This window comes from Gavialis gangeticus, unplaced genomic scaffold, assembly GCF_001723915.1.
Source record: "Gavialis gangeticus isolate Ggan-Ray unplaced genomic scaffold, GavGan_comp1, whole genome shotgun sequence".
NCBI classification, from domain to species: Eukaryota; Metazoa; Chordata; order Crocodylia; family Gavialidae; genus Gavialis; species Gavialis gangeticus.
Window position 1 is genome coordinate 51,782,525 of NW_017729034.1, and position 10,656 is coordinate 51,793,180.

General features: G+C 42.9%; 2 protein-coding genes and 1 long non-coding RNA gene across 4 annotated transcripts in view; 2 read left to right on the forward strand and 1 right to left on the reverse strand.

Moving 5' to 3' along the window:
• Positions 1–8,248, forward strand: part of RBM34 (RNA binding motif protein 34) — a 14,876-nt gene extending 6,628 nt beyond the window's left edge. Inside the window, exons 4-11 of one of the 2 annotated variants that reach the window (XM_019527485.1) lie at positions 615–837; positions 1,647–1,706; positions 2,277–2,320; positions 3,679–3,762; positions 4,015–4,078; positions 4,176–4,218; positions 6,096–6,214; positions 7,855–8,248. In XM_019527485.1, coding sequence (XP_019383030.1) covers positions 615–837; positions 1,647–1,706; positions 2,277–2,320; positions 3,679–3,762; positions 4,015–4,078; positions 4,176–4,218; positions 6,096–6,214; positions 7,855–8,136 — 919 coding nt within the window. In that variant the 3' untranslated portion in view covers positions 8,137–8,248. The remainder of the gene's footprint in view (positions 1–614; positions 838–1,646; positions 1,707–2,276; positions 2,321–3,678; positions 3,763–4,014; positions 4,079–4,175; positions 4,219–6,095; positions 6,215–7,854) is intronic. The other variant, XM_019527486.1, reaches the window with a different exon arrangement.
• LOC109304715 lies at positions 4,268–4,737 on the reverse strand. Its single transcript, XR_002099456.1, has 2 exons — positions 4,693–4,737; positions 4,268–4,467 (listed from the first exon to the last, which is right to left on the reverse strand). It is a non-coding gene; the product is annotated as an uncharacterized LOC109304715 (long non-coding RNA).
• A 2,164-nt stretch (positions 8,249–10,412) lies between the features above and the next one.
• The window catches only part of TOMM20 (translocase of outer mitochondrial membrane 20), a 14,969-nt gene continuing 14,725 nt past the window's right edge, over positions 10,413–10,656 (forward strand). The window contains exon 1 of the mRNA XM_019527516.1: positions 10,413–10,631. Coding sequence (XP_019383061.1) covers positions 10,508–10,631 — 124 coding nt within the window. The 5' untranslated portion in view covers positions 10,413–10,507. The remainder of the gene's footprint in view (positions 10,632–10,656) is intronic.

Below are 10,656 nucleotides of genomic sequence, written 5' to 3' on the forward strand. Positions count from 1 at the left end.
TTCTTCCTCCCTAGGTGCATCACCTTGCACTTGTCAGTGTTGAAACCCATCCTGTTCTCATCCCCCCACCCGTAACCTGTCCAGGTCTGATTGCAGCCTATTCCTCCCTTCTAGCGTGCCTACTTCTCCCCACATCTTAGTGCCATCTGCGAATTTGAACAGGGTGCTTTTTACCCTGTTTAACTGGTTAATTATATCTTAAGTGTAATGTGACCTTAGATATTGTATCTACTTTTAAGGGATAGTTTGTTTTGAATAACTTGAATATTATCTTACCTTAGGAAAATGAAGTTTGCTTTTTTAGTTCCAGTATGGTTCAAACATGAGGATGACCAATACAAATATTGCTCTTACATAGGACAACTAAGTAGATAGCATTGAACAGTAGTAATAAACACATGGTCAGCTGAGCAGTAAGTGGTCATGTTGTGCATTGTTACAGTCAAATGATTTTGCTAAATGTATACAACCTTGTTTATTCACCACTCAACTTCTTTTTTCTTGGTACTAAACTGGCATGCTTTTTTAGTTAAACTAGAATTGTTTTGCAGTTTAGAAAAAGCTTTGCTTTTTAGTCCATCATCGTCCAGTTTTATTTCTTACTTATGCTATAGAGAGTGTGCACTGGAACAAGCAGATGAAGAGGAAGAGAAACAGATTCATAGTAAAAAGAAGCTGAAAAACCAAAATCCTGATGCCATCACACAAAGCCTTGATAGTTCAGAAAAGGAAGCTGGTGTAAAACAACATAAGAAAAAACAAATCAGTCAAGCAGAGATGTTAAAAAACAAAAGAACTGTGTTTGTTGGGAATTTACCCATCCACTGTACTACACAGGTAAGTGAAAAGTGTTCAGTAAATTACAGGAACCACAATAAGGTCTTGGCTTAAAGGAGCCCTCAGTCTGAGGGAACAGGCAGCACAGCATCAAATAGGGTAAGAAGCAGAAAGAAGAGCAGCACATTGGGCAGAGGAGGGGGATTGGAGTGGCACTTGAGTGGGGAGTGATAATTTGCAGCATGCCTGCCAAAAAGATTGCCCCCCCCCACTGATGTCTCATTTACAGGGGATATTAGCAGAAACTGATTTTTAAAACAGTTATTCATTTTCAAAAAGATTTTTAAGTTGACATTATCCCTTGAATGAGGGGGGAGAGATGTCAGTATTTTCGCACTGATTTCTAAGTGCTGAATTCTCTCTTTGGATGCTTGGGCATAGTTCCCATTGATGTAACAGAGAGGTCAGTATGCAGGTATCTGGGGGTATAATATAACCCATAATAATACAAGGCAACAGCCCAAAATATCTGATACTATGAATAAGTAGAAGAGAGGAGTTGTAATATTCTAATTTATCAATATCTTAAGCCAGTTCAAAAAACTAATTGAATGCATTAGAAACCACTGATTTTTAGGTAGATTTGGATAATGCAAAACTCGTGATTTTTCTGTCAAGGGACCAAATGGTTGTCTTCTGGATCTTAAATATTTCCTGAAAAGAGCTAACAGAAAAATATCTGAATTTTCCTGTGTAGAGTTGTTACATACCCACTGCGAATGTAGTCTTTTCCTGCATACAATGCATAGTAATTTAGACTAGCTACAATAAAGGATTGAAATACATGTTACTTCTTTTCTTTTGTTCAGATGCTGACGTCAGTTTTTAAAGAGTATGGACAAATAGAGTCAGTTCGCTTCCGCTCTTTGGTATGCTGTTCCCTTTTGTTGTCCTCTTGCTTGCCTATACCATTTGCATATATATCTTTTTTTTTTAGTCCACTACCTGTATTTCTTGAGTTAAAGCCTTGCTTTTCTAAATATTTCTGAGAATAGCACTTGGTTCCTTTGAGAGTCTGTACTTTCTATATGTATTGTTTTCCCATAATAACAGTTCATTGCACTGAAGGCACATTTGCTTTGGAAGACAAATATCTCATAATTGTAGTGCTTGTTTTTCTTAAAAGATTATTTCACTGTTTACTAATACCATAGCAAAGAGAGAGAATTTCATTGTAATTCAGTGTGGAGTATAAATTAATTGAAGATTGCCATACCAGAATGCAAGTTGCATAGCAAACTAAACCAACCAAATATCATTCTTAATAATTTTAAAGGTCTTTCATAGACCTTCTCCCAATTTTAAAAGTTTGTTTTCTAGACTCTTTGTATTACCCCAGATAAGAATGAAACCCATTGTTTCCTCCCCACTTTACAAGAACAAATATTTGAAATAATCTGATACGCTTACTAAGGCTTCTGAATTTTTTTCTGTTGAAGGTCCCAGCAGAGGATACTTTATCCAAAAAGCTAGCAGCTATAAAGTAAGTTGTACTTGTGAGCTCCATGTTTTATTACTGAAGGAAAAATCTTTTTAAGCTGTATTTTTATACTTGTCAGACTTGCTTCCTTTTTGTTCCTTTAGCTTTTAAAAAATTATAGTCTTCTATTGTGTGTATAAAATAGGCATTTTGGGCACCTATATACATGCAGCACATCAGGGCAGAGTCAATTCATTACCTTGCTCCAGCAGACTTCAGCATCACATGTATCAGTGTTTCCATGCAGCAAAATGCTGGCAGGGCACCTTAACTAAAGCTCATTGAATGAGCTTTAGTTAAAGCACCCCTGCCACTGTTTTTCAGCACAGGGATGCTGATACACGTGATATTTCAGGCACTTGAATTACAGTGGCTCTCAGAGCCACTCTAAAGCACCCCTCCTCCTGGACCACAGGTATAAACACCCTTTGTGATTTCTGTGGCAGCACACTTACTTCCTACTAGTTTGGTTTTTTTTTTTCCACTTGGTACTTACACAGTTCTTCTCTCCATCAAAAACAACCTGCAAAGTGCCAAGAATCTTTAACTACTGACTTCTTTGGGAGTTGGAGATGGACCCATAAATTATAGAACCGAGGCCTAAAAGACAGCTGTAAGGGGGATTAATGTCTTTTGGCTTGAACCATCATTATTAAGGCCTGGTTTAAATTGCAGGCCCAACTTCTTAATACTGTGGCCTGATTGTGGTGGGGGCTGCCATTTTTGCACCCAGATTTGGGGGCTACTTGCTTTGATGTCTGCTGCAGGCTGGGGAAAGCATTCTTCAGCCAGCCCAAAAGCCTAGCAGGCCAGGGGAGGGGGAAAGGGACAGGTGGAAGAGAGAGCTTGGGGATGGGTAGAGGAGGGGCTGTTTGCTCCTTCAGGCAGAAAAACTGGAGTGTGGAGGGCTTGGGGGCACCTGGGGGCTGCCTTGGCAGATGGCTCTGACACTGGTAGGGGAGGGGCTGTTTGCTTCTTCCTGCATGTGTTCTCTCCCCCCCAGTCCCTGGCACCTCAGTTTTTTCTTACCCTAGGAGCAAACAGCCCCTTCCCCTCCCTTTTCCCCACCCTGTAGCAGCCATCAGAGCATTTCATTGCAAATCACATTTTTGTAAAAATCAGTTAATTTCATGATTTTTTCACAAAAAAAGTGAAATCGCAATTTAAAACAGGCCCTAGTCATTATGATCGTAATCCAAGGCTATAACAGCATTTGAAAGAATTGGTGTCATTACTATGTACATTCCACCTTGGGGGCTGAGGTGTTTTTTTGTTTGTTTGTTTGTTTGTTTGTTTGTTTGTTTTTTAAATGTTCATACATGTAAGTATGATTTCAGTTAACTTTCTTTCTTTCTCTTCAGACGTAAGCTTCATCCTAACATGAAGTATGTTAATGCTTATGTGGTATTCAAAGAAGAATGTGCTGCCAACAAAGCTCTAACAAAGTATGTCTCACTTTGTTACTCAGCAATGGCATTACATTTTGTGATGATGGATTTATAAACTGTCAGATGAGAAGTTTGAACTGCCTAGTCTTTTCTGCTTGCCTTATGCTAAATTTTTCCTAGCTTCTTCTTTAAACAATTCATTATTAGAGAAGCAGCTTTCAAACTCAGTGACCAAATGTGTGTTGCTAATTTGTTGCAATTCTGTTCACATTCTAATGCCTTTCCTGTTTTTGTTTATGGCTAAAATAGAAATGGAACACAGATTGCCAAAGGATTCCACATCAGAGTTGACCTTGCATCAGCAGCCAGTTCTGTAAGTAAGATGCATGATTGAGTGAGGGGTTTTTTTGTTTTGTTTGCTATAAGCCAGTAACTCACTGGGATGTGTTCTTTGTTTTGTTTTTCTTTAGCATGACAATAAACGGTCTATATTCTTGGGAAATCTCTCATATGGTGAGTTTAGATTGAATGCCATGTCCATTTTGTGCTGTAATTTTATTTCTTCAGCAAATGTGAAATAATGATGCCCTTAATGATAGTAATACTATTTTACCTGCTAGTTAAGATTTAAGGAAGTGAGTAAAAATGAATAAATGAAACCAGTTAACTTACTCTAAAATGTAATTGAGATCTCTATTTCAGGTTATACAGCATAATTTATTAATTTTAAATCCTAGCTTTTGCATTAATTTTGTAACATAACTCTAGAGCAGTGGTCTCCAAACTTGTTTGATAGCGCAGCCCTATCAGTAAAAAAAATTCTTGAGCATGTACCCCCCATATATGTATATTTATATTCGCGCACCCCTATCAGTAAACAAATTTTTGAGCACTCATCCCCAATATATGTATATTTATATAAATAGAAGTTCTAATATTTTCTTCCCACACCCCAATGGATTGTCTTGCGCACCCCACTTTGGAGACCACTGCTCTAGAGCAGGGGTGGGCAATTATTTTGGGCAGAGGGCCGCTTACTGAGGTTTGGCAAGCCATCATGGGCCACATGACAGGCAGCCCAGGGCAGATTAATATTTATTTTCTAATGTTTTTAAAGGCCCCGCGGGTCAGATAGAATGGCCTGGCAGGGTGCATCCAGCCCCTGGGCCGCATTTTGCCCACCCCTGCACTAGAGTTTCTTAGGTCTAAACCTCCTTGTCCTATAAACATACTGATTACTAGAAAATCCCATAAACCTTGCCAACATCATAAGATTCTGCATTCCTTATTCAAGTAAAACTATTCAGTCAAAAGATATTTTACTTGTAAGGGGTACCAGATAAATTATAAACTCTCATAGAAAATTAGGTTTGGAAGGGACCTTGGGAGGTCATCTAGTCTAACCCCCTGCTTAAAGCAGGACCATTCCCAACTATATTATCCCAGCCAAGGGATCATTTGATGCGGAGTCTCAAAAATGCATTCTGGAATAAGTAGAAACTGTTCAGATGTAGCAAAAAATGTTAATTTTTCACTGTGTTAAAACCAGAGTAAAATTATGTAAAAGACTAACATCTGAACCCAGTTTGAATAATTGGGTTTTATCTTGCTTCTAAATGCTTCCTAATTGGTAGTTGTCAAAGTACTTGTTCTGTTTTTTTTAATACATGAGTATTTTCCTGGCACATATGCATTTGAACAGACTAAAATGGTCCCCTTTAAAATATTGTAGGGTTTTGGTTAGTCCTTAGGGCTCCTCTACATTGCAGTTAAAAGCATGATGGGATCTGATGTGTGATCCATATAAGTCACAGTGGCAGAGAGCATGTTTGCGGGATCCAGCATCAGACCCTATCATGCTTTATTGCCAGTATAGGGGGAGCCCAGGATCACTATCCTGGAATCCCCCTGCACCAGCGAACAGCAAATGCCCACAGCTGCGAGTGCTGAATCTGGCAGGACTCTTGGTCCCTGCTGTGCCCTATAGCTGCTGGGGATGAGAGTCTCACAGCAGTGGGATTCTTGGCCCTGACAGCCATGGAGCACAGCCAGGGCTGAGAATCCCGCCAGCTGTGAGACTCAGTCCTGGCAACCATGGGGTGGCTCTGCAGATGGGAAATTACAACAGCTGTAGTCTCTCAGCTGTGGGGACAGGCTATATGTGCAAATTAAAGCTTGGGTTAAAAACCATCTATAAACTTATTACACATTTTCCAGCAAAAACTTTATAGCTGGTTGGACCTTTTTAAGGTGACATAGTTAATTTACACGTGTAGCCAGCCTAATTAATTGGGTAATTGCAGAATAGATGTAACATGTAGAGGGGCCCTTAGGCTACCTTGATTTCATTGTTATAACTTCACAGTGACTGTTATTGCATTTGTTTGCAGACGTCGAAGATGATGCTGTGCGAGACCACTTTTCTGAATGCGGAAATGTAGTGGCAGTGCGAATTGTGCGAGACAGAAACACCGGCATAGGCAAAGGCTTTGGCTATGTTCTTTTTGAGGTAGGTAAGAATAATGTGTCTTGGAAGGCCACTAGTTCTCCAAGAATTGGGATCTGTTTTAATTATGTATTTGGCTTGTACAGCATTTCAAATGGTAGTGTCCTCTGCACTCTCCAAACGGTAAGATGACAAGTCCTTCCTCTAGGGAGTTCAGAGTGAACACAGAACAAATCAATAAGGGCTGTTCACAACAGTACTTGCAGACTGCTGCAGAGTGAATTTTAAGGAGACATTTGAAGGACGAAAAGGTTTAGCGCACAGAAAGACTTGTTTTAACAGGTATTATAGCCTATATAATGCCTATAAATACAATACAGCCTATAGGGTGACCATATTTCTTGAGTCTCAAAACAAGATACATGCAGCTCTCTGGTCTCAGCTGAACAAGCAAGCAGTGGGACTCTTCATTTGGGTTGAGGGTTACAGGTGTTTCAGGCCCGTGGCTGGAGAGGCACACAGATGCCTCAAAGGTGAGCTTTGTAGTCAGGGGGTACTGGAGGGCTGCTCCTTGGATCTCTGTACTCTTAGGGGAGCCCAATGATTGACAGCCTGCCCTCTCTCCCACTGGGGAGGGGGGCAGGCTGTCAATGAGCAGCTGACAGCTGTTGAAAAGCAGAGGCTGCCAAGAAGAGCTGCCCTCTTTGGCCTTTAGAGGTGGCAGGGGTAAGAACTGCCCTCCTTGTCTCCAGACAGTTCCTTGAACAGTTCTGAGGAGTCCAGAGACAGCACTGCCATTTGAGTCCTGGTACTGTTCAGTTGGGGAAGTGAGGCTGTTCCCAGGATTCCTGTAGAGTAGGGAAAGCTCTGGTTTCTGCTTCCTGCCCTGCAAGAACCAGGGCTCATGGCCAGAACGCTGGGGCTTGCCTGTGTTTTATCCACAGAGGTGATGCTGTTTCCTGTGTCTGTCTGGGCTCTTTGAGTGCTTGCCTTGGCAGCCCTGTCTCCTGGCCAGAACACCAGGCATGGGGCAGCTGAACCAGTAAAAAGAGTTGGAGCTCTGCTGGCTCTGCAGCTGGGGTACAGCCCCTCCTGCCCCGTTCTCCCAGTCACTGGCAGAACAGGGCAGGGGGCATCCCCTGAGTGCCTGGCACGCACACCCATCCACCCCCTGCCTGGCCCCTTGTTCTAGGCTTGGGTAGGGGGCAGCAGTACTGGGTGCCCTGACGATACACCATGGGGCAGGTAGCCAGGGAGCCAGCCCCTCTCCCTCCCTTTGACTGGTTGGGGAAAGGGAGAGCAAGGAACTGGGAGATACTGGGGGGGTCTTAGTGACCCATAAGGCAGTGGACAGGTATTACATATGATGCTAGAAAACTTTGTGGAGAGGCGCATTTATCCGTTGACAGAGCTAGCAGTTTGTAACACAATCACTACTTTGTTTCTGCCACAAACTGCTTGAATACCTGTATACTTGCTTTTTGTCAGAAAAGGGCTTATTCCCCAATACAAATGTAACACCTGTCTATTGACTAAGTCTGCTAGTATTTCTGAATGCATTAGAGAGATGATATTTAATAAATGTGTTGATTTCAGTAGCATCTCCTAATATTTCTAGGAAAAATGTATATAAAAATACCAATTTTTATAAGTAGTGAACGTCCAGGTGTTAACCATCAATCTTAATGTGTTTGATTTTATAGAATACAGATGCTGTACATCTTGCCCTGAAACTAAACAACTCTGAACTGAAAGGAAGAAAACTAAGAGTGAAGCGCTGTGATGAGAAGGAAAAAGTACAACGGAAAAATTCAGACAGTGTAAAGAACTTTCCTGAACTTAAGCACAAATCAGGTGCCACATTAAAAAATGCAAAAAGCTATTCCAACAATTCATTTGCTGGTGAAAAAGCCAGCCCAATACAGAAGAACAAAAGAAAGAGACCAAAGAGCGTGACTCAAAGAAAAACTGGGAAACACAAATAGCTGTGGCATCTTGGTACGTTGGAATGTGCAATTTAAAAAAAACAAACAAACATTTAATAGAACCCCAAGAGCTGTTTCTTGCATATAAAGTTGTGACACCACATCAATGCCATTTTGTCTCCTTGGTTTTTTTGACTTCTCATGTTGCATCCGCTGCAGCCTTTTGGAAATATGACTTTCTAGGAGCATACCTGTTTTCATACCTTTTGCTGAAGCTGTAAGGTAAGTTTAGGTTCCAGAAACTCTTTTCTAAAAAGGAACTTTCTAGAAGTTAATGACATTATTTTTGGTTGGGATGTCCATCTGAAATGACTCATCCAACAATAATTCTTTTTTCCTGTTTATAATTAAAATTAGCATTTTGCTTAATGTCCCTAGATTTACACAGCTTGTAAAGCAAAGCTTATCTAGCCTCCACCCCCTCCTTCTCTTTTTTTTCCCCTCATTTCTCCTTTTTTATCTTTTTCCCTTTCTCTTTTCTCCCTCCCTTTTTCTTTTCCACTTCCTTTCTCTCTCTTCTCTTTCCCCCTCAATGTAGTCATCTTTGCTTGTGAAGAAAGAATGAACAAAGCAAAGCTTTATCAAGTAGCCCACATGCTCACTTTCTGCAACAAGGTGTCTAAAAGTAAGCCTTGCTCTGATATTTTCTTATTAGTTGACCTCTGTTGGGTTGAGAGAGTAGTGTCTTCCTCAATCAAGCTATCCAGTGCTCAGTCCTGACAATGCCATTGACTTGCAAATCAGTTGTTTCTACATAAGTGTTTAGAATACTTTTCATTCTCTAGTAGAGTCGTCATTGCAGATATGATGCTGACGACAACTGTAGTATTTATCTTGCCTACTATCTGGCTGGCCTTTCACTGTTAAGTTTCATGTCTGGAGTTTAATTGTCAGTGTGACCCTCGTTTAAGTGAAAATGATCTCCTTAGCTCACTTGCTGACTATGCTTTCATTACTTCCAGCCCTTCTCTGCACTTGAAGAATATGTCCCGTATGGATGCATATATCCAGTTTCTAGTTCTGCAAACAGGCCAGTGCATCTGACCTGCAATTATATTTCCTCTTGTTAGTGTAAAATATGCAGCACTTAAGTGCTGCACATTAGAGTGGACAATAAGCTGAATATGAGCCAACGGTGTGTCCCAATTGCCAAGAAAGCTAACAGCATACTGGGCTGCATTGGTAGGAGCGTTGCCAGTAGATCCAGGGAAGTGATTCTTCCCCTCTATTCTACACTGGTGAGGCCACATCTGGAGTATTGTGTCTGGTTTTGGGCCCCCCACTACAGAAAGGATGTAGACAAATTGGAGAGAGAGTCCAGTGGAGGGCAACAAGAATGAGTGGGGGCTGGGACTTCTGAGTTGAGGTTGAGGGAACTGGGCTTATTTAATCTAGAGAAGAGGAGATCGAGGGGAGATTTAACAGCAGCCTTCAACTACCTGAAGGAGGGGGTTGAAAGAGGATGGAGCTAAATTGTTCTCAGTGGTGGCAGATGACAGAATAAGGATCAATGGTCTCAAGTTGCAGCAAGGGAAGTTTAGGTTAAATATTAAGAAAAACACTCTCACAAGGAGGGTGGTAAAACACCAGAAGAGGTTACCTAGGGAGGTAGCGAAATCTCCCTCCTTGGAAGTTTTCAAGACCTGGCTAGATAAAGCCTTGGCTGGGATGTCCTGCTTTGAGCAGGGGGTTGGCCTGGACTAGATGACCTCATGAGGTCCCTTCCAGCCCTCATTTTCGATGATTTAGATTCTACATTTTACACTAAATCGCTACATTATTTTAAAAAGAAAAGGGGAGAGGGGATGTTCCTCATAATGGGCTGGTCACTACCAAGCACAGGACGGGACAGACTTAAGCTATGGGATGGGAACTGTAGGATGTGCAGGCCGGGGAGACAGGAAGTCCTTGGCTTTAACCCCTGATGTGAGGGGACAGGGAAGGGGGATGCAGCCGGGACTTTGAGGGAAGGAAGGGGCCAAAGCCAAGGGCTGGGGTCACACAAGAGCAAGGCCCGCAGGGGCCGGGCAGATGCAGCTCCCCACATCTAACAATTATTTTCTCTGAAAAAAAGCTCCTTGGTCCTGAGCCAACCTGCAACCCAAGAACTGCCCTTCCTGCCACGCTCGCCCGCCGCATGCCTCGTGCGGGGCTCGGCGGCAAATGGCGGCGTCGGCGGCCCTGACGCATGCGCGCTGGGCAGGCCCGCAGGCACTGAGCAGGGCAGCTCTGCCTTGCGGCGCGGCTCGATGACGTGAGGCGGAAGCGCGGGTCCTCGCGCTCTCTCTCTCCCTGTCGCTTCGCCCGCCCCAAGGTGCCTGTGCGGCGCGAGGCCGAGGCAGGAGCGGCCGCTCCTGGGCTGCCAGACAGTATGATGGTGGGCAAGACCAGCGCCATCGCCGCGGGGCTCTGCGGGGCGCTCTTCATCGGCTACTGCATCTACTTCGACCGCAAGCGGCGGAGCGACCCCGACTTCAAGAACCGGCTGCGGGAGCGTGAGTGTCCGCCCCCCCCCCCCCC